The sequence below is a fragment of the Mchenga conophoros genome, linkage group LG7, assembly GCF_057382185.1.
Source record: "Mchenga conophoros isolate Kocher_MC1m ecotype Shallow Benthic linkage group LG7, M_conophoros_male_GT1.1, whole genome shotgun sequence".
In the NCBI taxonomy this organism is placed as follows: Eukaryota; Metazoa; Chordata; class Actinopteri; order Cichliformes; family Cichlidae; genus Mchenga; species Mchenga conophoros.
The window spans coordinates 22,031,301-22,056,129 of NC_140532.1; the positions used below are offsets into that span (position 1 = coordinate 22,031,301).

The 24,829-nt window shown below is 41.8% G+C and overlaps 1 protein-coding gene across 1 annotated transcript in view; it reads left to right on the forward strand.

Moving 5' to 3' along the window:
• The window catches only part of map1ab (microtubule-associated protein 1Ab), a 95,114-nt gene extending 77,333 nt beyond the window's left edge, over positions 1 to 17,781 (forward strand). Inside the window, exons 5-7 of the mRNA XM_085282887.1 lie at positions 263 to 12,020; positions 13,536 to 13,768; positions 16,132 to 17,781. Coding sequence (XP_085139013.1) covers positions 263 to 12,020; positions 13,536 to 13,768; positions 16,132 to 16,287 — 12,147 coding nt within the window. The 3' untranslated portion in view covers positions 16,288 to 17,781. The remainder of the gene's footprint in view (positions 1 to 262; positions 12,021 to 13,535; positions 13,769 to 16,131) is intronic.
• The last annotated feature ends 7,048 nt before the right edge of the window (positions 17,782 to 24,829 follow it).

Here is a 24,829-nt window from a genome sequence, read left to right on the forward strand (position 1 = left end):
GTTTTAAATAATTTTAAGCAAGTCATTGTCTAAGCATCTCATTACAACACAAAAATAATACAAAATCAAATTAAAAACTGAAATCCCCAATTGCCTATTTTTATTTTCTGTATTATTTATTTATTTATTTATTTAGGCAGTTTTGGTGGTTCGTTTAGTTGAAATATCATTTTTGTCATTTCTTCCCTTGACATAAGAGTTTATGTTGTTTCTATGCGTATGATCACTGACTCAGACATGTCTGGGTGTGCCTTTCTTGCAGGTCAGTGAATTGCTGGGCACATCAGCCCCCAAGCAGCAGGCTACACTTACTGTGTCCTGCCGCGGGGAGGTGGGCTGGAGCTCCCTGGGACAGCAGCAGACCCTGCGGGAGTTCTTTGAATACAAACTAAACCCTGAACCTGTTCTGCCCAAGATGGAGGGTGTCACAGAGTTCACAGAGTACGTCTCTGAAACCGTCGATGTCCCTTCACCTTTTGACCTCCTGGAGCCTCCCACTTCTGGAGGCTTCCTGAAACTTTCCAAGCCATGCTGCTACATCTTTCCGGGCGGAAGAGGAGACTCTGCTCTCTTTGCTGTGAATGGCTTCAACATCTTAGTGGATGGAGGCTCCGATCGAAAGTCCTGCTTCTGGAAGCTGGTCCGCCACTTAGACCGCATCGACTCAATACTCCTCACACACATCGGCGCTGACAATCTCCCGGGCATCAATGGGCTTCTTCAAAGGAAGATAGCAGAACAGGAAGAGGAGCAGTCACAAGGCTCCACCAACTATAGTGACTGGATGAAGAACCTGATTTCTCCTGAACTAGGTGTTGTGTTCTTCAACGTGCCAGAGAAGCTTCGCATGCCAGAATCTAATCTTAAAGTGAAACGTAGCATCGAAGAGGCCTCGCTTACTTTGCAGTACCTTAACAAACTCGGCGTCAAGCCGGAGCCTCTCTTTCGAGTTGTCAGCAACACCATTGAGCCCATTACACTTTTCCACAAGATGGGAGTGGGCCGGTTAGACATGTACATTCTCAACCCTGTCAAAGACAGTAAAGAGATGCAATTTTTAATGCAGAAGTGGGCTGGCAACAGCAAGGCCAAAACTGGCATTGTGCTGCCCAACGGGAAAGAAGGAGAAATATCTGTGCCCTACCTGACTTCAGTCACAGCCTTAGTTGTATGGCTTCCTGCCAGCCCTACAGAAAAGATTGTTAGGGTGCTGTTCCCCGGGAATGCGCCACAAAACAAGATCCTAGAGGGCCTTGAAAAATTAAAGCACCTTGACTTCTTGCGCTATCCTGTTGCCACACAAAAGGACATTGCCTCAGGAGCTCCTCCCTCTGTTATAAAACAAACCAAGTTAAAACAAAGAACGGATAGCAAAGAGAGTCTCAAATCCTCTCCGAAGACCACTGCAAAGGCCCCAAAGAAAGAAGTCGAGGGGCAGGATGATGTGTCAGCCACCACAGAGGCAAAGAGTGACTCTGTGAAAGAAAACATATCAGAGAAAAAAGAGGAGAAAAAGCCCACTAAGACTATAAAATCTAAAACTGAAGTGCCAGAGAAGAAAAAAATCATGAAAGAAAAATCACTGAAAAAACATTCCAAGGAAAGAGTGTCAAAGATGGATGAGAAAAAGGACAAGGAAAAAAAGGAGATCAAGAAAGTGAAGAAGGATGACTCTGCCAAAAAAGATGACAAGAAGGATGCAAAGTTCAAGGATGACAAGAAGAAGGACTCATCCAAACCTGAGCTAAGAAAAATTACTAAGCCTGACCTGAAACCACTTACACCAGAGGTAAGGAAGACATTACATAAAGCTAAAGTGTCAAGTAAAGCCAAAACTGGCAAAAGCAAAACGGTGAAGGTTGAACCCGCTGAACCCAAAGCAGAGGAGTCCAAACCTGAAGTTATACAACCTGAACCGGTAGAAAATGGAGCTGTTGAGGGAACATCTGTTCCCTCCACACCTGAAGACCTCACCAAGGAGTTTGAAGAACTTAAAAAGACTCAAGTTAAAACGGTTTCAGCAGAGCTGGTGGACAGCAATAAGGTCTCTTCTGAGCCGCAAGCAGGAACGGAAGAGAAAAGAAAACACGAAGAAGTGTCTGAAATCCCACCTGGAACAAAGTCCCCTGAAAAGGAAGCACCAGCCGCAGAACTCAAAGCTGAAGCTAAAGACGAAGACAAGGAAGTGACTCAGGAGCGAGAACTAGAAGACGCTCAAAGGTTTGAAGATGAGGGAGCACAAACTCAGGATGAGGATGAGGAAGAAGAGGAAGAGCCCCCAGCTGCTGTAAAGAAAATACAGGAGGAGGTGGAAGAAGACATGGGAATAGGAGAGGAGGAAGATGAGTCAAAATGGAAGGAGGCAAAAGATGAAGCATTTGATAGAAAACACGAGCTAGAGGAAATGGAGAAGTCAGAAACTCTCTTAGCCAAGGTTGTGACTACAGAGGAGCAACAGATGATTCCATCAAGGGAAGAGGAGGAGGCAGTGGAGAAGGCTGAACTGGAGGAGGTGGAAGATTTAGATGTAATAGCTGATGAAGAGATCAAACCTGAACATATGGATGAAAGCAAAACCACAGAAATTCTGACTGAGGTCAAAGTGGAAGAAGAAGAAGAAGAAGAAGAGGAGGAAGGCTACCTATCACATGTTGGAGGGGCTACTGCTCCTATAACCTCAGTAGCTCAAGGTGCTGCTGCAGCTGAACCCATGTCCTACATCCAAGATGAAACTATTCCTGGTTACTCTGAAACAGAACAGACTATCTCTGATGAGGAGATTCACGAGGAGGCAGAGGAGAGAATACCACATCTTCAGTATGACGTCGGTGCCTACGACATCTCTGTTCCAGATCAGACGGGTTCATTTGTAAACATCCACGGCATGAGGGAGATACAAGCTGCAGCCATGACAGAGAAAGGTTTTATTCCAGGTGTGCAAGAGCAAGTATCGGTGTTCACCAACATCATCACTGCTCCTCTGGCAGAAGAAGAGCATGTATCTTCTGCAACATCCATAACAGAGTACGACAAAATATCCTCCTTTCCTACATCTATCGCTGAAGATCAGTCGGTGGCATCCGTTGCAGCACCTCAATCTGAAGAGCCGCCTAAAACTCCAGGTCCCCTGCCCACTCCGCCTGACTCTACTCAAGGCAAAGAGCAGCCACTTTCTGCAGGAACTCTTTCACCACCTTCTTTGGAAGAAGACAAACAGTCCAAGTCTCCATCTGATGATCTACAACTTCCTGTTGCAGAAGTGCAAATGGCAGCTAAGGTTGTAGATACTCAGGAAGAGGAGGAGGAGGAGGAGGAAGAAGACCAAACTCCTAATGTTGAAATTTCACTTGAAAAACTCCAAGAGGGCTACGCTTCAACCCAATTGTTGCAGGGTAAAGAGAAAGACATTGAAAAAGTTGCTAGCTCGGGGTCACCTGAAAAGTCTCTACAAGACCTCAAACCTGACCATCTACCAGTTGAAGAGGAAAATATTGACGCAGTTACACCTAAAGACATTTCATCTGTTGTGCCTACTAGACCTTTCGGATCCGACTCAGTGACTTCAGAGAGCGAAGAGCGTTGCTTCAGTCCAGATGATGTCACTGTGAAAATGGCCTCTCCTCCGCAGTCTGGACCCTCAAGCGCAGCTCACTCTCCACTTCGTCAGTCACCAGTGGAAGACAAGATGAAGCTCCCTGATTTGGAGCTGCAAAAGCAAGAGGAATTTGGCGATATAGTGACCACAACTGAGGACAAAAAAGGCGCAAAAGATGATGCAAAAACTGAGACAGAGGTTGATCAACAGAAAGCAGATCAGCATGAAGTAGAATCTGCAAAATCTTTGGACAAATTATCTGAAAAAGACATGAAAGAGGCTCCAGTGATCAAAGACCAAGAAAAAGACGCTTCATTCGCGCCAAAAGATGAAGGAAAACAGGCAGAAACTTTACCTGTTGTTGCACAACCTGTAACAGATGTACAACTACCAGTTTTAGGGAGCAATTCACTGGAATCTGACGACAGGCTCACAGAGAAAGAACCTAAAGTGCCTGAAACAGGTAAATTTCCAGACAGGGAGAGTCGTTTCCTGGACGATGATGATGATGATAACAAGAAAGATGATGATGATCATGATGATAAACCTGCAGTTAAAACCATCAAGGCAGAATGGGAAATGGAAAATGACGATACTTTACATGCTGAACAAATCAAGGAAGAACAGAAGCAGGAATCTGTCATTCAGGAAGACATTTCAGCCATTAAATCTGTCACAGATGAGAACACACAGAAAGAGGCAGTGATAGATGATACTTCTGATGCTAGACCTGTCAAAGAGGAAGTGGCTAAGGACACATTGACTGTTGATATTAAAGATGAATACAAGGAGCCAGAAAAAGACTATACCCCAGTGGCCCAAGAAGTAGAGGTAGAAACTGATGCTCCTGAGGACAAAAAACTTACAGATGAACAGAAACAGAAAGACGAAACACAAAAAGATGATTTTGACCTCAAAACCACAGGTGAGGTTAAGGAGACACAGGTTAAAAAGGAGGATGTGTCTGATAGCAAGATTTTGATGGAGGAGAAGGAAGAGACAGAAAAGAGTGACACCCTTCATAGTAGCACTTTTAAGATTCAAGAAAAAGAAGTCAAAGAAATCCACCTTTCAGATATCAAGCCTGAGAAGGAAGACATGGGGAAAGAGGGAAAGGAAGAAGATCTCCCTTTCATGGAGAAGAAAAAGGAGACTGAAACATTAGATACTAGTCAAGTCTTCAAAGATAATAAAGAGGAAAAAGAGATGGATAAGATAGATTCTTCTGCTGCCAAGCCCTTTACTGTTGAGCAGAAAGAGGAGAAAAAAGAGATTTTTGACATTACTGTTCCTAAAGTCAGCAAAGAAGAAGAAGACAGTATTAGCAAAAAAGATGAATCAGCCATTACTATAAAAGAAGAAAAGGGGCAAGAGATTAGTATGGATATTACACCAAGCCTTACCAAGTCAGAAGAAAAGGATGCAACAGTGTGTAAAGATGACTCTGTGGCTAAACCAGCCACAGAAAAGCTAGAGAAGGACAAAAAAGAGAGTGATGACACCACAGCTCCCAGGGAACTGGCTAAAGATATAACAACAAACATGGACGACGCTTACATCTTCACACCCACTGTAGAAGAGGAGAAGAAGGAGGGCATATGTAAAGATGAGACTCCTCCTGCTATTAAACCTACCTTGGCAGAAGAAAAAGATAAACTTACAAGCATAGATGAAATTTCTGGTGTTAAACCAGCAGGTGAAGAAGAAAAGCAACAAGAGGAAAGTAAAGATGCTGCCACCATTAAACTTACCGAGATGGAAAAAGATCACCTGACCGTATCTAAAGTCGATAGTTTCTCAGCTACACCAACTGAAGCAGACACAGAGAAAACACTTCAGACCGTCGAACCAGTTGTAGAAGAAGAAAAGGAACAAGTATTGAGTAAAGACGTAACTCCTTCTGCCATACCCGCCAAGATGGAGGAAGAGGATGCAATGATGAGCAAAGAGATTCCTCCTGTCAAAACAAGCACAGAAATTGTTGTAGCTGGTGCTACACCAGCAGCGCAGGACGAAAAAGACAGAGAAAATGGTAAAGATATTTGTGCTGTGGAATCAGCCACAGAAGAAGGAAAAAGGAAGACGACACGTGAGGAGGAAATGCTGACTGTCAAACTGTCCAAGGAAGAAGAGACAATCCAGGATCATAGTGTTGCTATCGAACCCACCAAGAAAGAAGAAAAAGATACAGACGCTATTAAAGATGTAATTTCTGATGCAAAACCCTCCATAGTGCAGGAAACCAAAGACACAGCTGGTGTCAAGTCCCTCACAGACGAGGTAAAGGAGGCTGAACTTAGAGATGCTCCATCAGATGTAAAACTCATCCAGGAAGAGGCAAAAGAAATACCAAAGGAGGAAACTTGTGATAAAGATATTAAAAAAGAGGATGAACAGATTATTTCTGAAGGGGCACCCATAAAGGAGATGAAGGAAAAAGACACTGATGATACCAACTTTCAACCCACTGAGGATGACAAAGTTGTGGAAAAAAGTGACATTTCTGAGAAACAAAAAATAAAGCAGGAGCCTAAAGAGCAGGAGAAGAGTGATACTGATGACCACAAAGCTATTTTGGAAGATTTGAAGGATAAAGAAACTGTTAAGGGTGATGCAACAAAAGAGAAAGAAGCCGACACCACTGACGAGCAACCCACAGATGCAAAAAAAACAGAACCATCTAAAGTTGAAACCATTAAGGATGAAACAATAGATACGGTCAAACATCACATTTGTGATGCAGAATCTATCAAACAGGAACCGGAGAAGGAGGTGTACACTCCAACAGTTTCTAAAGAAGAGAAGGAAATAAAAGATGATTCCCCTCTTGAGCCAGAATCTAGGAAAGATGATGGAAAACTAGTAGGTCTTTCACAGACCCAGCCCTTGGAAGAGGAGAAGACTAAGAAAGATTATGTTTTTGATATTAGTGATAAACATGGAGTGACCTCTGATACGCGTCCTGAAGCAGATAAGAAGGATATTTTTGGAGCTGCATCAGTCGAAAAGCAGCCAGACTCTTTGGCAGCAACGTCAGTAAAAGATGACGTTTGTAAATCTCCTGACCAAATTTTAAAGGATACAAAAGAAAAAGATATAGAATCAGGGGTCATTATTGGTGTTGAAGACAAGATGGGAAAAGAAAAAGATGATACACATGTTGCGGAACTGAGCAAAGAACAGAAAATGGAAAAAGAGCAAGAAAAAGAATACACATACGAATCTGAAGGCATCACAGAAGAAAAGAAAGAGACAGAGGACGAAACGATGATTAAAGAAAAGGATTCTGCCAGCGTAAAGACCGATGAGCTCTCAGAGAAGGAAAAACAAGATGTCTCTGATGCAGACCACACCAAAGAGGAGAAATGGGAGAAAGAGGAATTACAGGAGAAGGACATGGACAAAACCATTAAGCAACCTGCTCTGGTGCTCTCTGGAGAGGAAGTATCGGCATCCAAGTTAGAGTACAAACCTGCATTTGTGGTTCAGTCATCTGATGAAGACAGAGAAGATGAAGAGGATGAAGACATTTGTATGGGAGGAGCAGGTTCCAGACCTTTGTCAGTGGAGCCTAGAAAATCTGACCATGACATCTCTTCTGCAGGTTTGCCTTTAACCCAAACGGTACAGATGGGTGATCAAACAAAATCACCTACATCTCAACAGCCCACAGTGATTATACCTACACTTACAATGCAGGAACCCTCTATGGATGAGGACTTCAAAGAGTTTGGGAAAGAGGAGTCCATGCTTTTCCTTGAAGCAGACAAAAATATTGCAAAAATAGAAGCTACACCTGCACCACTCGCCAAGCCCGAGCCATCCTTTGATATTCCCACATCAAAGGAGACAACCTCTGCCAAAACAGAACCAGTGTCAGACTCATCTGAGAAAAAGCCAGCACTGTCAGCAATATCAAGCACAGACAGCCAACCTATGAGCTACACACTTTCAAGTACTGAAAGCCAATCTAGCGTGGAGGAAATGCCACATCAAGAGAAACAGATGCCAGCTGAGGTGAGCTCAGGAATCCAGAGTGCTCCAGAGAAGACAAAACTGGATGAGAAACCAGTAAAAGAAACAGAGAGAGAGATGGAAGGAGAACGAGAGGTGGCGTCTCCGGGATTATCACAACCTTGTTCGTATTTTATGCTGGACAAAGATTCTGAACATGTCAGACGCACGGCTGGCCCAGCAAAAGTGGAAAGTGAAAAACTGAGCACAGAGGAGACTGTCAGTGGAAGGCTTGAAGACGAGAAGCACAGCTTTGGCGCCTCTAAGTACGATCCATATGAAAAACCTATTCCAGGAGATCACGATTTGGACTCACAAGAAGTTTCTCTTGGTTTTGATCATGCTTCTGACATCTGTATTGATGATAACAGAAGATCAAGCCAGGCGGAAGCTGGAGGAGCCATGTTCCTCCTGGATGAGCAGTACAAAGAAGAACCTCTCTCATTCAGCAGAGTCGACTACAGCCCAGTTTCCCTCACAGAGAGCGAGCGAAGCAGCCACCACAGTCGAAGTGACTCCCCAAGATATGAAGACCGTGAGAAAGGCCAAGAGGAAGAGAGTGAGAGAGAAGAAAGGGCAGACACACCATATGTTGACAAAAGCTTTTCAGCTTTAGAGGTGCAAGACAACAAAATGTCTCAAGCTGCTGAGGCCTATTCTTTCACTCCAAAAGAAGACAAACCAGAGAGGTCAGAAAAAGAGAAAGATGACATAAAGGAAGGTGCTTCAGCAGCCTTTCAAACACAGGCACCAGTAGAAAGTGATTTAGAGTCCAGCAGTGCTGCTCTTCAATCAGCAGGCGTAAGACAAGAAATACCCTCTCCCTCATGGAGCCAGACAGATCTTGGTGAACAAGCATCAGGTACTGCTTCACCTTTTGGAGAATTCAGAGAAAAGGAAGCAACAGAAAAAGACAAAGAAAAATCTGAGGAGTCACTCAAAGACAAAACTGACTCCTGCGACCATAGAGAGGGATCTCCATCTGGTCGGTACTCGCCTGCAGAAAAAGACATTTTACCTCAGCAGCCATCGGTGTTAGAGAGAGAGGATGCATCGAGTGATTCAAGGAGTCCCTCTTCGGCCACATTTATAGGACATGAAATTGATGATAATGTTTTGGCATCTGATTATAGCGAAGTTAGCAGTTCTGCTACATCTAAATCCTTAAGTTGTGCTGAAGGAAAAGAGAGCCTGATAGACAAAAGATTACTTGTTGAGGGAGAGGATTTTAACGTTGATGATGACGAAGATGAAGATGAGGATGAGGAGGAGGATGAAGAAGAGGAAGAGTCAAGTGACATAGATATGGAAAAAGGTGCGAGAGAACAGTCTGAGAAGGAAATGTGCAGACGTAGCTCTGGTGACAGTGCTGGGTTAGCAGAGGTAGAGGACTCAAATAAAAAGTCACAGGTCCCTGACTCAACTAAAGAGGAGACTGTATGTAAGATGACACCTGATGATGCCTCAGCTTTTAAAGCCGTGGATAAAGAAGTCCAGGATGTAAGTAAAAAAGCACCTGAACCAAAACCAATTAAAGAGGAGGCCACTGCTAGAGATACAAGCACATCCAAACCTCCTGAAGCAGCAAGTAAAGACGAAGGCAGAACAACTTCATCAACAGACACGTGTGCGCAGAAAATAGATGAAAGCTCTGTTGCTCCAACAGTTACACCCAAACATACTGAAGAAATAAAATTAGAGGATACTGACAAAAAGCATTTGTCCCCTGAGCCATCCACAAAGAGGAGGTTGTCGTCAGCAGAGGGTGTTTCTTCATCTGATGTACTAGAATCAAAAAAAGGAGTTGAAGATAAAGAGTCTCCATCACCAGAGTCAAGTCTTTCATCAAAGGAAACCTGTCATCCGACATCCACGAGTAGCTTAACTGGCAGCTCTTTGGCAACAGACCAAACTGATTCTATGTCAAAGCCTACGTCCAGTCCATCCTCACCGCTAACAGGTAGCTATGCTGATATTGGACATAGTAGGTATGAGAGTTACTACAGTGAAGAGAATGGAGTAGCATTGAAGGATGACAGGAAAGACACCCTTGTGCTCTCAGATGCCTCCCAGCAAAGTGAGGATAAGTATTTAAGCCAAAGAGATGTCCAAGAAGGAAGTCAAGATGTGAGGCGTACTTCTGGTATCACAGAAAAACACGAGGACTCTACCTCATCACCTTGCCCATACACAAGCTTAACATACTCCGCTTCGACGTACTCCTCAACATCGTACAGTTATTCATATTCAGGGTCTACCCATCTGAGCCAAAAGCTGGGAGGCAAAGATGAACCTTATAAATTATCAACCTCTGAAGTATCTTTGGCCAAAGAGGAACCATCAACTGCGGCAGCGTCAACAAGTTCCTGCTTTGGAGGGTTTCAAAGAGACGAGTACATGGAGGTAATGACAAAACCTGAAACAAAAGAGTCCTTGCCCAGTCAGTTTGCAGAGAGCAAACCATCATCTCCAGGCGTGTCTACTACTGCCAAGCAGCCAGAAGATCAAAGTAGTTCTGTAAAGCCAGACGCAAAATCTTCTACTGACAGCTTTCATATGCTTGAACCTGTGTTAAAAGCATCCACAACAGCACCATTTTTACAAACTACAGGAGACGTTAAGGAGAGTTCATCCACATCAGAAGCACGCTTTGATGTCTCTCCCCTCCAAAGGGCTGACTCTTCTGACAAACAGTCCCAAGAGAAGGAACCTGATACCCTTGAAATGGAGGATGGCACCCTACCGTGTCGTATCGAATGTCAAAAAATCCAAGTAGCTGAGCAAAAACAGACTTTCTCATTAATAACTGAATCATGTGTCGCACAGAGTACAACATCCTCTGAAGAAACAAAGACAGTCGCCATTACCTCTGCAACCGCTGTGTCTAAACCTGATGCAACGGTGGAAACAGCTCAACAGGCAGCATCGGTCACTCCGGTGAGTGACACTGACACTACCAAAACCTCATGTGCCGTAACAGACCTGCCCAAATCAGAAGAGGTGAAAGAGAAACAATCGCAGGTAAAAGAAGAAAAGAGTGCTGGGGATACTGCACCACTAAAGGATGATGCCAAGGTGTCAGAAAAAGAATCAAGTGAAAAAGATGAAAAGGCAGACAAAATGAAAGACACTGAATTCAAACAGGTAATAGAAGAAAAGAAACCAGAGGAAAAGAGCATTAAAGACATCACAGAGGAGAAAAAAGTAACTTGTGATCCCAAACTGAGTGAAAAGGTAGAAGATGGGAAACAAAGGGAGGCCGAAATAGCAGAGGAGAAAAGCTTATTGGAGATGCCGTCTGAGAGATTAGAGGTAAGGAGAAAGAGCAGTATATCTGATTGGGAGCTTCTACAAAGGCCGGACGACTTTCCAAGTGCCCCCCCTCCAGGTTATGGTGATGATGATGAGGAAGGAATGGAGTGGATGGCAAGTGCCCACAGTACCTCAAAAGACACGTACCACACAGAAACATCCAGCAAAGGAGATGTAAAGACTGATCGCCCTTCGGATTTGAACACTGGAGCAACTTCCTCCTCTGAATCCCCGCCAGGATTCTCCTCCTGTGAATACAAACATCGCAAAGGCGAACTTTCTCCATCCTTCATCAACCCCAGCCCTCACCAGCTCTCCAGTGATGAGGGTGAAGTTGATTGTGGCAGTGGCCACTCCCAGGAAGGGGGTGAGGATGATCAAGAGCAGCACTCTGTGAAAAGGAGGTCACACAAGCAGAGGCGCCACCATGCTCAGAGTCACCATGGAGATGCCGGACAGGGACAAGGCCAGCTGCCTGGTGCAATGTCATCTGGTTTGGCTGTGACTTTAGCTGGTGAGGAGACACCACCGACATCAGTGAGCGAGTCATTGCCGTCACAGTCCGACTCTGATGTCCCTCCAGAAACTGAGGAGTGTCCATCAATAACGGCAGAGGGAAATCTGGACTCAGACGAAGATGCTGAGCATCTGCCGGTGGACAAATTATCTGGAGCTGGTGGTGGCCACCATCCTTCATCACCACGGTCATCTCAGAAGACTCACGATCCCCTTCCCGCTCCGATGAAGGACCCTCTACCCCACCCACCTCACCCAGATGTGTGCATGGTGGATCCAGAGGCTCTTCTCAATGATCACAGCAGTACAGAGAAAATTCTCAAGAAGGAGCACAAGACCACCAAGGGCCTGAGAAAGGGGAAACCCAAGTCAGCCTCTCCTGCTCGAAAGGGGGAAGTCAGGAAGAGGTCTTCTACTCCAGTGAAACAGTCTAAGGACTCTGCCTCGCCGCGATCAGCCTCCCTCAGGAGGAAGGACACAGACAGAAGCTCCAGGCTCATCAAAATGTCTGAAACCCATGGTTCAAGGAGCGAGATCCTCAACCCTGGGAAAGGCTTGGTCAATGGCATCAAGAGCAGTTCAGGTGAGGTTAATCATTAACATTCGGTAACACTAAGCTTTTGGAAAACCAAATTTAATCAGGAGAGCTGTTATTATCATTATTGCCCCTAGATATTTGACCTTCACTTTACTGTGTAATGCATATTCAGAAGGAGCACTTTAAGAACTTTGCACATTTACAGCAGGTAAAATAAGCATCGAACAAGTCACCAATTTTCCAAGTAAAGAAACTTCTAAAGGTGCTATTGACATAAAATTATCACCAGACGTCAGTAACAGCCCATCCAATCCACACACGCACAGTCTTGCTAAAATGTTCTCACTTGTTTCATCTTCATCATCCTGGTAGATGGCAGCAGATTTATACCTAGAATATCTTGGCACATTTTCCCATTTATCCTTCCTTCTGTTATATGAAGCAGTACTGTATGCTAAAAAACAGATTTCACCTCCCACCTCCAGACTTCACTGTTGGTATGATGTTTTTTGGTGAAATGCAGTGACTTTTGATCTCCATATATCGTGGCATCTAAAGACTTCAGTTTTGGTCTCATCTAGCCAGACTGAATCCTTCCAGTATTTCACAGACTTGTCTAAATGTTGTTCAGCAAACTTGAAATGTGCTTTAACATGCATTAACATTTCTTCAGCAATGGAGTCTTGTGTGACTCCATTGCCATGATACAGGCCATGGCGGTTGAATACATTACTTATTGTTTTCTTTGAAACAATTGTACCTGCTGATTCCAGGTCTTTCTGTAACGCTCCACAAGTACTCCTTGGCTCTTGGACAACTCTTCAATAAGGTTAAGGTCTTGAGAGAGCTCATTATCTAATTACTGATAGATTTCAGTAGGTGTCGTGACTTTCCATGCCTTTCTGCACCTCTTTTCTTAGAAAATTTATGATTTTTTTAATACTTATTTACCTGCTGTATTACTGTTTGATGGAAATAGCTTCTGGGTCTGAAAAGTGATGCCACTGAAAAGGTTCCTTTAACCTGTATTATTTATAATGGCCAGAAGGGGTCCATGAAACATGATGTTCATATTTTTCATTTTGTATGCCTTCATCAGAGTAAAAAGAATGATTAAGCAGGGCAAGCTTCGTCAGACCTGTAGCATCTGCTTTCAAAAAGCCAAAGTGACAAAGGCAAAAATGCTCAAATTGAGGCTTCACAGCTGAAAAATTATTGGCTATGTTTGTCTTGAATTTTAAGTCTATGGCTGTTGCACACAAAACAGTGACATCAAGGTTGATTGTATAACAATAGAACTCATTACTTACAAAGCTTTTCTAAGAAAAATCACTTCAAGCGATAACTCCTCAGGTGGTGATAACATTAGCACTTCAAACAAAATGGAGAATGTTCAGGTCCCAATCGGATCACATTTAAAAATCCAAACAAAAATAATTTCGTCATATGAATGAATTAGATAATTATCTCACTTGATGAAAGCGCTTATTCCTTTGTGCATTTTCAGGAAAGTCATTTTTAATATTTGAATTCTTATTTTGTATCCTTGATCACTTCCAGGTAATAACGCCCAGAAATCCAGTTCGACTGTCCCCCCTGGACCACCTGTCTATGTTGACCTGGCCTATGTGCCCAACCACTGCAGTGCCAAGAATGTGGACCAGGAATTCTTCAAGAGAGTGCGGGCTGCATACTACGTTGTGAGTGGGAATGACCCAAGCAGTGGAGAGCCTAGCCGTGGAGTCCTGGATGCCCTGCTGGAAGGCAAAGCTCAGTGGGGCTCCAATTTGCAGGTATTTATCCCCTCGCTGCCTTAGCTTCAGCATCTTGTTCTCTTTTGATATTTTCTCACGTTTTCTATGACTATAATATATGTACTCTATAATATATGGATAGATTACATCAGCAAGAGTTGAGGCTCGGGTGTGAAATTTATGGTTTTCAGGGTTTTTATCGTTTTTATCGTTATTTTTTAAATCGTTTTTATCATTAACTGTTTCCCTGGGTCTTTTACCATGTGTTATGAATAAATGTTCTTTTTCTGGTACCGGTACTAGTTTTATTTTGCTGTATTTACCCGCAACACCTTACAGGCCGGCCCGTGAAAATATTGTCGGACATAAACCAGTCTGTGGCGCAAAAAAGGTTGGGGACCGCTGGATTACATATATGAAGTGCACAGCATAGATTCATTACTTTGGGAAACCATGGCAATCATGGAATCAACACTTTCTTATTAAAGAAGTTGGTAGACATCTGAGCTAAAAGGATAATAATCATAATAAGGCTGATGACTTCACTGTATCCTGCAGAGCACCTAATGTGTACATTTACTTGACCTTGTGGCCCACAGCAGCAAATATAACTAGAACGTCATTCTTGTCTCTAAAGAAAAGACAGCTATAGCTCAAGTGAGCACATTATCAATTATCAAATTGTAATAAAAAAATTAAACGTTTGCTATTTTCATTTCCGACTCCTTTCTTATATTCCTATAAGAGTAGCTTTGTGTGAGTCACAGCTCAAAGTAAACCTTATTTATCTCACACAGTTAATTGTGTGAGATAAATTCAGGGGTTAATTGGTGCAGCCCCTCAATTAACCTACTGTCTAAAAAAAGCTGTTTTACCTCATTTCCTTTTAAGCCAACTTTCTTCTGATTAGCTGCTCCTCCCAACTCACTGGACTTAAGAAACCGATTGGCGATGTCATGATAGCCATGTCCACCTTATACGCTGTCTATGGTGTGCACAACATGACCCTATTAAGGCTATTGAGCATTTAGAGCAATCTGAAGCCTGAGCTTTTGGCTCACATGGTTTATGAACTAAACATATTTAAGAAAACACACACTCGGCAACAGAGCACTTTAAAAATAACTGTGCACCTTGACGACCAAGGAATTCAGCTAAAGTTTTCCACAGTGTTTTAAAGTCTCCTGCTCTTCCTCTTGTTATCTAAGTCAGTCTTTCCGTCAGAGTGCCGTGCCATTTCTTTGACTCATGCATGTATTGTTGGTAAATCCAGTTTTGGCCTCCTGTTCTACTGCAGTCCAAAATTAATTAAGACAGTAAAAATTTTGGGTTATTTACCAAATATGTACATTTATTGCCTGATAGCGAATCTTTAAATTTACAGTTGATAAAATTTAAACAACTGCTTTCGAGCATAGTTGTAATTTAGGATAGTCCCATACACAGTGAAAGAGAGTGGCTTTTCCCTCAAACATTTGACACATGTGTTAGAAATGTTCACTGGTGCAATATAATTCCTCATCAGCAGTTTGTATGTTAACAGTTTCGTTCTAGTTTGAATAGATTAAGTATTTGGTTTTAAAGCGTCCCCGTCCCCGCTCCCTTTCATCTGTATTCTGTCACACATGTCAGTACTGGATTCACCACTATGCAGCAAACAAGGCTGTTCTTATTGTGAAGAATAGAGTACCCAAGATGGCATCATGGCAGCTCACATTGCCTATATTTTGATGATATCAGATGTTTTAATTGCATGTTTTTGAAAATATTTTTGACAAAACTCATATATCTGAGATTACTGGTTAATTGTCAGAAGATTACTATCCACGTACAAATCTCCATTTTTTGGACACCTTTTCTCATCCAAATTCTAAGCAATATATGATGCATCCATAAGAGGCAGAAGGGTGATATAGAGGGAGTATCTTTAATATGCTAATAAAATTTATATCACGTCTATTGTATTTCTAAGAAAAGGGTTTCCTGTTGTTCTTTTTTGTATTTCAGAGTCTGCCTTGAGGTGACTGTTGTTGTGATTTGGCGCTATATCACTAAAATTGAATTGAATTGAATTATAAGAACTGTTTTAGAGGTAGAGGCTCAGTCAGTCAAAAATAGAAGAGTGCAGAGCGTAACTGAGTGGATCAATAGTAGTACTTTCGGTTTGGACGCTGTCTTATACAGTCAGTGGCCCTGTGGCACGTATGAACAGCATTGATGATATAAGACATCTCTGGCAGGTAGATCTGTCTGGAGAATGGTTTGGAGACTATGTACTGTTAGTTAAAACACTAGCCATTGGACCTGTACAAATTCTGACTCCAGAGTCCTCTCCAAATCAATCTGTCCTACTCCCTTCCTGCCAGCTCGCCTCTCATTTCCTTTTGTTATATCTCTGTCAGGTTACTCTGATCCCGACCCATGACACAGAGGTGACCCGGGAATGGTATCAGCAGACGCACGAGAGGCAGCAGGACCTGAACATCATGGTTCTGGCCTCCAGCAGCACCGTAGTCATGCAGGATGAGTCCTTCCCCGCCTGCAAGATCGAGTTCTGAGCTTCGAGGGCACCGCTCCGCTTTTCCCGCCGCCAACAACCCCTCCCTCTTCATCATGACGTTAGAGCGAGAGCGAACAGTACTCTGCTTCTTCAAAGCTTCTCATTCTCTCATGGTACCAGTCTCAGACCCATTTGCTGCAGTCCTCAATACACTAGATTCTGTTAGTCAAAATTCTGGGTATATGCTTTGTGATAGTGGGGCTATCTCGCAAATAATACCGTACTTTTTATATTTGTTTTCTTCTGTGAGTTAAATGTCTGCCCTTACACATTTCTTATAGAAGCGCTAGCAGTTGTGGAACAAATTTAAATACTTTTCAAAAACATATTTACACCTGACAGATAAACATAGATCATTATCCCACAAAGGAATAATAATGCCACAGTTAAAGATCAAGATTAGTCACGTGTAGCTCTTACAAAGGTGACTCAAATTACATTGCAAAGTTAGACCTCCAAGTGGTCAAAACAAGTGCCAAAACACTACTGAACTAGGAATTCTCATCATCTCCAAAATGGTGTCTAAACGAATCCGTGATCAATTATTTCTTAAGATCATACGCAAAGTGTTTTTATAAGACTAGAAAAGCTTTCGTTTCTTAATCCGAACCTTTCTTTTCCATCGGCGTACACAGCAAAATGCATCCTTTGCAATTCAGCTCATGCTACAGTAGTGTTTTGATTAACTCGATAACGGCATAAATTGATGTTATGTAACAAAACAACAAAAAAGTTCCTTCTTGTGATTTGTGGTGAAGTTTTAGGAGGTGCCTGGAAAACTCTTTCTTCTTCTGGCTCTCACAGCTTAGCTGGTGCATGTTGCTTGTGTTTTAGCTCGGACTCTTCTGGAGAGAACTGCGTAGGGTTAAACCTTTCTTTAGCCGGCCTTTCAAGTGTGAAATGCAGTATAGTGTGGATAGACTACTACACTGTTTGGCTGTCTGCGCTCAAGTGATTTCAGTAGGCGCCAGGCAAAAGGGACGACGTTTCTACAGTAATCACATCTCTGCTGGGTGTTCTTCTTTAAGTCTTTATCACAGTCTTTGTTGGTTCTGTGTACTCCAGTATGCATATAAGATTAATGTTTCATATCAACACAGAGTTTCTGTTGAATAAATTGTATATTTTGTGATGATTTGATCCTGAGGCGAACGCAGCGTTTTAAGTGAGAGGGTTTAATTCTTGTCATTTCCTCCTGTTTAGCTACAATGTACCGTCTCCGTTAGTATCACAAAGGGATGGGAAAGAAAAAAACACAACAGCAAGCAGTGACCTGTGGCAAATGTAGCAACGAAAGCTTGCCTGCTCGTCCCTTCAGTGGTAACGATATGCCAGCGGGAACTGCAGTATTTCTATTTATTAAGGAGGGGGGTACTTTTCACAACAAAAACATGTTACAGGAGGCTTCTTTCACGTGCCTTTAGAGAGCGGAGGATGTTTTATGGACATGTCAGCCATTTTGAAGCAGAGTCAGAAAAAAGAAAGAAAGAAACCAAGTAGAAAACTTTAAAACTGAGGACCAATCTCTTCATACACTAAAGTTGTAAATTGCACTGCGATATAGTACTCTCCCACTGCTCAAACTTTGGAACCGTATAATTCAAGCCAAGCATTAAATCCTCATATCAAAATACTACGTTCTAACCAATATGAATGTCTGAGAGCAACGTGTTGCACCAAATAGCAATGCACTTTTCTGAGGCGGGGATGGGGCGCTGTTTGAAGTCGAAGCACAGAGAGTTTGTGTAGTAGCAGAGAGGAAGTTTTCAATAATATAAATTAAACTATGTACAGGACGTTCCTCCAGACTGAGCTTGCTAATAGCGAGGGACGAGATCAACATGAAGCAATTGCCTGATGTTAGTCACAGTAATATATATATATATATATATATATATATATATATATATATATATATATAGAGAGAGAGAGAGAGAGAGAATGAGCATGAATGTGGGTTATGGTCACAGATATACTGTAGGAATGTTTTAGAAGTAGTTTTTTGTGTGCTTGAGTATACAGTACGCTCTGAGTAGCTGTTTTTAATTGCAGCATGGTTTTGGTTTTGTAGGCGAGTTTTCTGTGAGTTCACTGTGAAAGGTCTTTCTGCTTGTTTACAGCCAGACTCGAGAGCAGCTCATATTCACATTGGGCCATGTTTCATTTCCTAATTTATATGCACGTTTTTTAAAAGATATTCACAATTTAACCTTTAAATTTGGTGCTGCAAAGCAAATCCAATTCCGATTTACTTTTCAGAGGTTAATTTGCTCTTTGTTTGAGATATAAAATCAAGAAATATTTTATGTTTTTTTGTTGTTTTGTTATGTTTCTTTTGTTGGCTGATTTAAAGCTAAAAAGGAGGGCCAGGATGGAGGACGCATGGCTGGTTTTGATTCCCAAAAAGTCCTTTTTGTCAGGATGTTGCTATTAAAAGCTTTCACAGCTAAACTTTAGTCAGTCCTTTACCTCAATTGGATTCAATACACGGAAGAAACTAAGGCTAGACCGCGTCATCACCTCGGGCTAGCCTGGGACCAGTGCCAATATCTTGCTGCTCATAAGACTCCTTACTTTATACCTCATCTTCCAATGCCTCGCTGTTCTGCCCGCTCTACTTTAGTTTTAAAATCAAAGATGGCGAACTCACACAGCTGCCACTGAATGTTGTTTTCCTTTTCTTTTCATCATAGCCCTCATCCATTATGCACTGTACAAGCCTTGATATGCATCCCATGCTTGTGTTGTTTCAGAGGCAGACATGGCTTCTGTGTGTTTTTCCTTTCTTTTAAAACAAATCACACCTGCAGAGAATCTCTGAGTTTGATGCAGGTTGTATATCAAACATCTGCGTACGCACAAGTACATATCCAGCCTAGCATGAAGGTTTTAAAATGACTCCCCTGAAGACATGTTTAAATGTCTGTGAACCGATCAAGCAAGCAAAAAGTCCTTTTCACTTCTCCTTTCGATGCTGTATGAGCTGGGATCAAAGCAGGAAGAAGCTTTTTATTAAATGTGCGAATCAGATTTTATGGATGGTCTGATTTGTTGTACTGTCTTTGAATAATGTTTTTAAGTTGGCAGATTCCAAATACCCGGCCTTGAGATTTTTTTCCTGAGGCATTAAGTAGAACGCTGTGAATCACTCAATACTGAACTGTATTGCTATACAGAAGCTGAATGCACTATACAGGAGATCTATTTTTCTGAATGTAGAGTTGGTACTACCATATGAATGTTGCTGGATCAAAAACAATAGACAAAAACAAAGAAAAAATGCAAATACAAAAAAAACATTCACACCAACTTAGACAGAAATAAATGTAACGGCGTGCAGAAGGCGAGCAGATACTGCAGTCTCAGTTCTGTTCCAAAGAAAGAGGAAGGTTCAAGAAAGAAACTGAGATCCCACAAGCAACATATTAACAGTAACACAGTAACATAGTACTAACTGCAGCTGCAACTTTTTCCTTTTCCTGAAAATGACTTGAAACACATGCAGACTCAAAACACCATTAATAAAATTGATAAACTCAATAAAATGCTACACGCACACTTGTGTGCTGTACACAGATTTGTACATATCGCTCTGGAAAGAGCAAATCTGAAAGATACAACGAAGAAGCGAATCTTGTTTATTTTAGGCAGTTTTATGTGACGGGATGATCAAAAACAGCTGAAGCTACACAAAACGCTGATAAGATATGGAAAGAAAAAAAAGTGCATCTTTCAGTTCGATTTCATCTCCTGCATTAAAATGATCACAATCAACGTATGGTGTCATCTGTCCATCTAATCTTTCTGCATGTGATTTATTTAGTTATATCCTGAATGTACTTGTTTAACATTGAAATAATAATAACAATAATAATTATAATGAAAAAAATACAATGCTATTTTAAAGAAGTATATTTGAAAAAAAAAGCTAATTGTCTTAACTGGTACTGACCTAATATAAAACTGGGCTGTGCTTTTATTGCTTGCCCTATTAACATGTTGTAAAAAAAAGACACTGTACTGGTAGTTCTATTTGATTCTTTCTTTCTCTCTCTTTCTGTCTCTCTCTCTTATTTTTATTTTTATTTTTTATTTTTTGCATTGTATTAAATTTATGGTTTCTTCCGCAGCGCAATATTCAATATCTCTCTGTCTCTTTAAATCTAACTGGTAAAACTAGAACTACTGCAGATTCATTGTAAAAGGGAAACAGCCTGGTGATCATCAATTAAAATATATGAAATCTAAATGTGGTCCCTGTGTGTTTTTTTTAATTCTTTTTCTTTTTTGAAAATGTCACTAAAATCTAACTGAATTATGAGAGACCACATACAGTATGTCATCTGCTGTATGTTTCTGTACACATGTTTTATGATTTTTTGTTGTTGTTGTTGTGATTTTGTCTCTGTGCACCACTACAGTTTGTTCCAGCAATTAAGCAATTCAGCTGTAAAGCAAGGTCTTATTATCTGATTAACTATTTTAGAGACATTTTTATACACAGTCCCCCATTTTCAGAGGCACAAAACTAATTGCATGATTGACTGACAGCAGTTTTCTGACCAGATGAGGCCCTGATCATTCTGTGATGAATTAATCAGGTAAAAGATCTGGAGTAGAGTTCAAGTGTTTAACGTGTATTTGGTATCATGTCAGAGGCACTCTAAATACAGTATGAAATTATGAGGAGGCCATCATTTGGTTGAAAAAAACAAAATAAACCTGTTACAGAGATAGAAAAAAACAACAACTTCAGGATATGGAGTCTGGTTCCTTCTTAAAAAGAATAAATGCGCTGCCCAGCTCAGCAAGACCAAAAGACCTGGAAGTGGATGATCTCAGAATGATTTCTATGGTTAAGAAAATTAACTTCTAATAAACATCTAGCGAAGCCAAGAACACTTGAAGAGAGGCCCCATACCACAGCCAGAGGAATAAATGTATGTCCAGTTAACTGAAAACCAGGACTGAGCATACAGGGAGTGCAGAATTATTAGGCAAGTTGTATTTTTGAGGAATAATTTTATTATTGAACAACAACCATGTTCTCAATGAACCCAAAAAACTCATTAATATCAAAGCTGAATGTTTTTGGAAGTAGTTTTTAGTTTGTTTTTAGTTTTAGCTATTTTAGGGGGATATCTGTGTGTGCAGGTGACTATTACTGTGCATAATTATTAGGCAACTTAACAAAAAACAAATATATACCCATTTCAATTATTTATTTTTACCAGTGACACCAATATAACATCTCCACATTCACAAATATACATTTCTGACATTCAAAAACAAAACAAAAACAAATCAGCGACCAATATAGCCACCTTTCTTTGCAAGGACACTCAAAAGCCTGCCATCCATGGATTCTGTCAGTGTTTTGATCTGTTCACCATCAACATTGCATGCAGCAGCAACCACAGCCTCCCAGACACTGTTCAGAGAGGTGTACTGTTTTCCCTCCTTGTAAATCTCACATTTGATTATGGACCACAGGTTCTCAATGGGGTTCAGATCAGGTGAACAAGGAGGCCATGTCATTAGTTTTTCTTCTTTTATACCCTTTCTTGCCAGCCACGCTGTGGAGTACTTGGACGCGTGTGATGGAGCATTGTCCTGCATGAAAATCATGTTTTTCTTGAAGGATGCAGACTTCTTCCTGTACCACTGCTTGAAGAAGGTGTCTTCCAGAAACTGGCAGTAGGACTGGGAGTTGAGCTTGACTCCATCCTCAACCCGAAAAGGCCCCACAAGCTCATCTTTGATAATACCAGCCCAAACCAGTACTCCACCTCCACCTTGCTGGCGTCTGAGTCGGACTGGAGCTCTCTGCCCTTTATCAATCCAGCCACGGGCCCATCCATCTGGCCCATCAAGACTCACTCTCATTTCATCAGTCCATAAAACCTTAGAAAAACCAGCCTTGAGATATTTCTTGGCCCAGTCTTGACGTTTCAGCTTGTGTGTCTTGTTCAGTGGTGGTCGTCTTTCAGCCTTTCTTACCTTGGCCATGTCTCTGAGTATTGCACACCTTGTGCTCTTGGGCACCCCAGTGATGTTGCAGCTCTGAAATATGGCCAAACTGGTGGCAAGTGGCATCTTGGCAGCTGCACGCTTGACTTTTCTCGGTTCATCGGCAGTTATTTTGCGCCTTGGTTTTTCCACACGCTTCTTGTGACCCTGTTGACTATTTTGAATGAAACGCTTGATTGTTCGATGATCACGCTTCAGAAGCTTTGCAATTTTGAGACTGCTGCATCCCTCTGCAAGATATCTCACTATTTTTGACTTTTCTGAGCCTGTCAAGTCCTTCTTTTGACCCATTTTGCCAAAGGAAAGGAAGTTGCCTAATAATTATGCACACCTGATATAGGGTGTTGATGTCATTAGACCACACCCCTTCTCATTACAGAGATGCACATCACCTAATATGCTTAATTGGTAGTAGGCTTTCGATACAGCTTGAAGTAAGACAACATGCATGAAGAGGATGATGTGGACAAAATACTCATTTGCCTAATAATTCTGCACTCCCTGTAAAATGGTTGATAATTCTAAGCAGGTAATGCCATTGTTTGTAAAACACTTTCAATTATACTTTGAAATTGGACCATTCTTTTTTAATACACTCTGTATATTAAGTACTACGGCATCACAAAAAAATAGGGGGAAAAAAAGGGTTTTTTTGGTCATTTAATTCAGAATGATAAACTTTCATATATTCTATATTCAAATATTTACACAAAGTGTGGCTATAAGCCGTTTATGAGCTATAAGACATAATAATAGAAATCAAAACAAGAAACAGCAAGTACAAATTCGTTAATGAATGTATGTAGCTATGCTGGCCAGTTTACTGGCAAAAAGTACAAATAATTGAATAATTGATGGTTCTGGGGAAAAAAAACTAAGTTAAGGGGAACATGAATTCTCTACCAAAACAACTCACAGCTGTGGACACCAAATATAAATATGCGGTATAGAGGGTATTGAAAGAATAACATTTTTGATGTAATGTTGTTCAAATTTTAGGGAAATTCTCGTCCAGATGTAAGTGAGCACTACGGTGTACATTTTAGGACATCGTCAGGTCTCAAGAAAAAATTTGTCAGGTATCAGACAAAAAAATTGTCAGGTCTCAGTTCTCAAGAAAAAACATTGGACATTGAAATGCCCAGTGCAGTAGCAAATCGCTCGTGCTTCACTACACAAGCTGGACCCACAGAGTCTGCTAAGGTTTGTCACTGCCATATTACACATGATATTTATATAAACCCATTTAGAGTGAGGTCCATGTAAATTTACCATTCTCTATTTGTCTATCTTCTGACAGCGTAAGATTACAAGTGTGCTCCAAAGCTTCCTTTGCCTGTTAGACGTGGGAATGCTGCAGACCGTCAGGGAGTGTACGGTCCATCAAGCCCACAGAATAGAGCCGGACTGGAATTTGTCAGTTCATGAACTGATGGCATTCATTTCAATCCTGTTTGTAAGAGCAATCATGTGTCCTGTTGGTGCCATTGTGGATTGCTGGTCAGAAAGATTTCTGGTGCCAGTAATCAAAGAGACAATGCCCCGAGATAGATTCATTTCAATTATGCAACACCTTCGATTTGATGACAAGGACACGCGGGCAGAACGGGTGAAAACAGATAAATTTGCGGCGATCTCCGACATCTGGACACGCTTCAACAAGAACTGTGCTAAGAGTTTCACTCCAGGAGAACACATGACCATAGATGAACAGCTGTTCCCTACCAAGGTTCGTTGTCCATTCACACAGTATAACGCAACCAAGCCAGACAAATTTGGGATCAAGTTCTGGATGGCCATGGACTTGGACACCAAATATGTCTGCAGTGCATCTCCTTACTTGGGAAAAGACCCCAGTCGTCAGAAGGGAGAGAGGCTGCCAGAGAACGTGGTCATGAAACTGATGGAGCCGTTTTTAGATGATGGGAGAAACGTCACAACAGACAATTTCTTTACTTCACTGTCACTGTCGCACAGACTGCTGCAGCGCAAAACGCCGTTATGGGGCACAGTGAATAAAGTCTGGCATGAACTTACTCAACTTGTGCGGATGTATTCCATAAGAGCAGCAACACGCAGGTGGTCAGTAGCAGTTTTCTACAATATGCTGGACCTGGCGGCGGTGAATGCCTACATTTTGTACAAGGCATGTACAGGGTGGACAGGCAAAAGAAGATTGTTTCTGAGTCTTCTAGCTCAGGAACTTCGTTGCCGATTCATGTAGCACAAGGAAATATTAGCACAGACGCAGGCTGTTGAAGCTGCTGCAGCTGCTGTGCCAGGGACTGTAAAGACAACGCAGTGCCAGGGGAATTTACGCAAATTTGCGCAGGGCTAGTAAATCTAGTAGTAGGGTAGTAATTCTAGTGTTAAGGTGTGAAACAGCTGTGTACTGCCTTTTGTTCCTGGAGAAGGTATTTAACTGAGAGCCATGCTAGGCTCAGGGAGACTCTGCTGACCGTCTGTCCCGCGGTCATGCAGGGACTTCATCAAGCTTGGTTGTCTGTTCT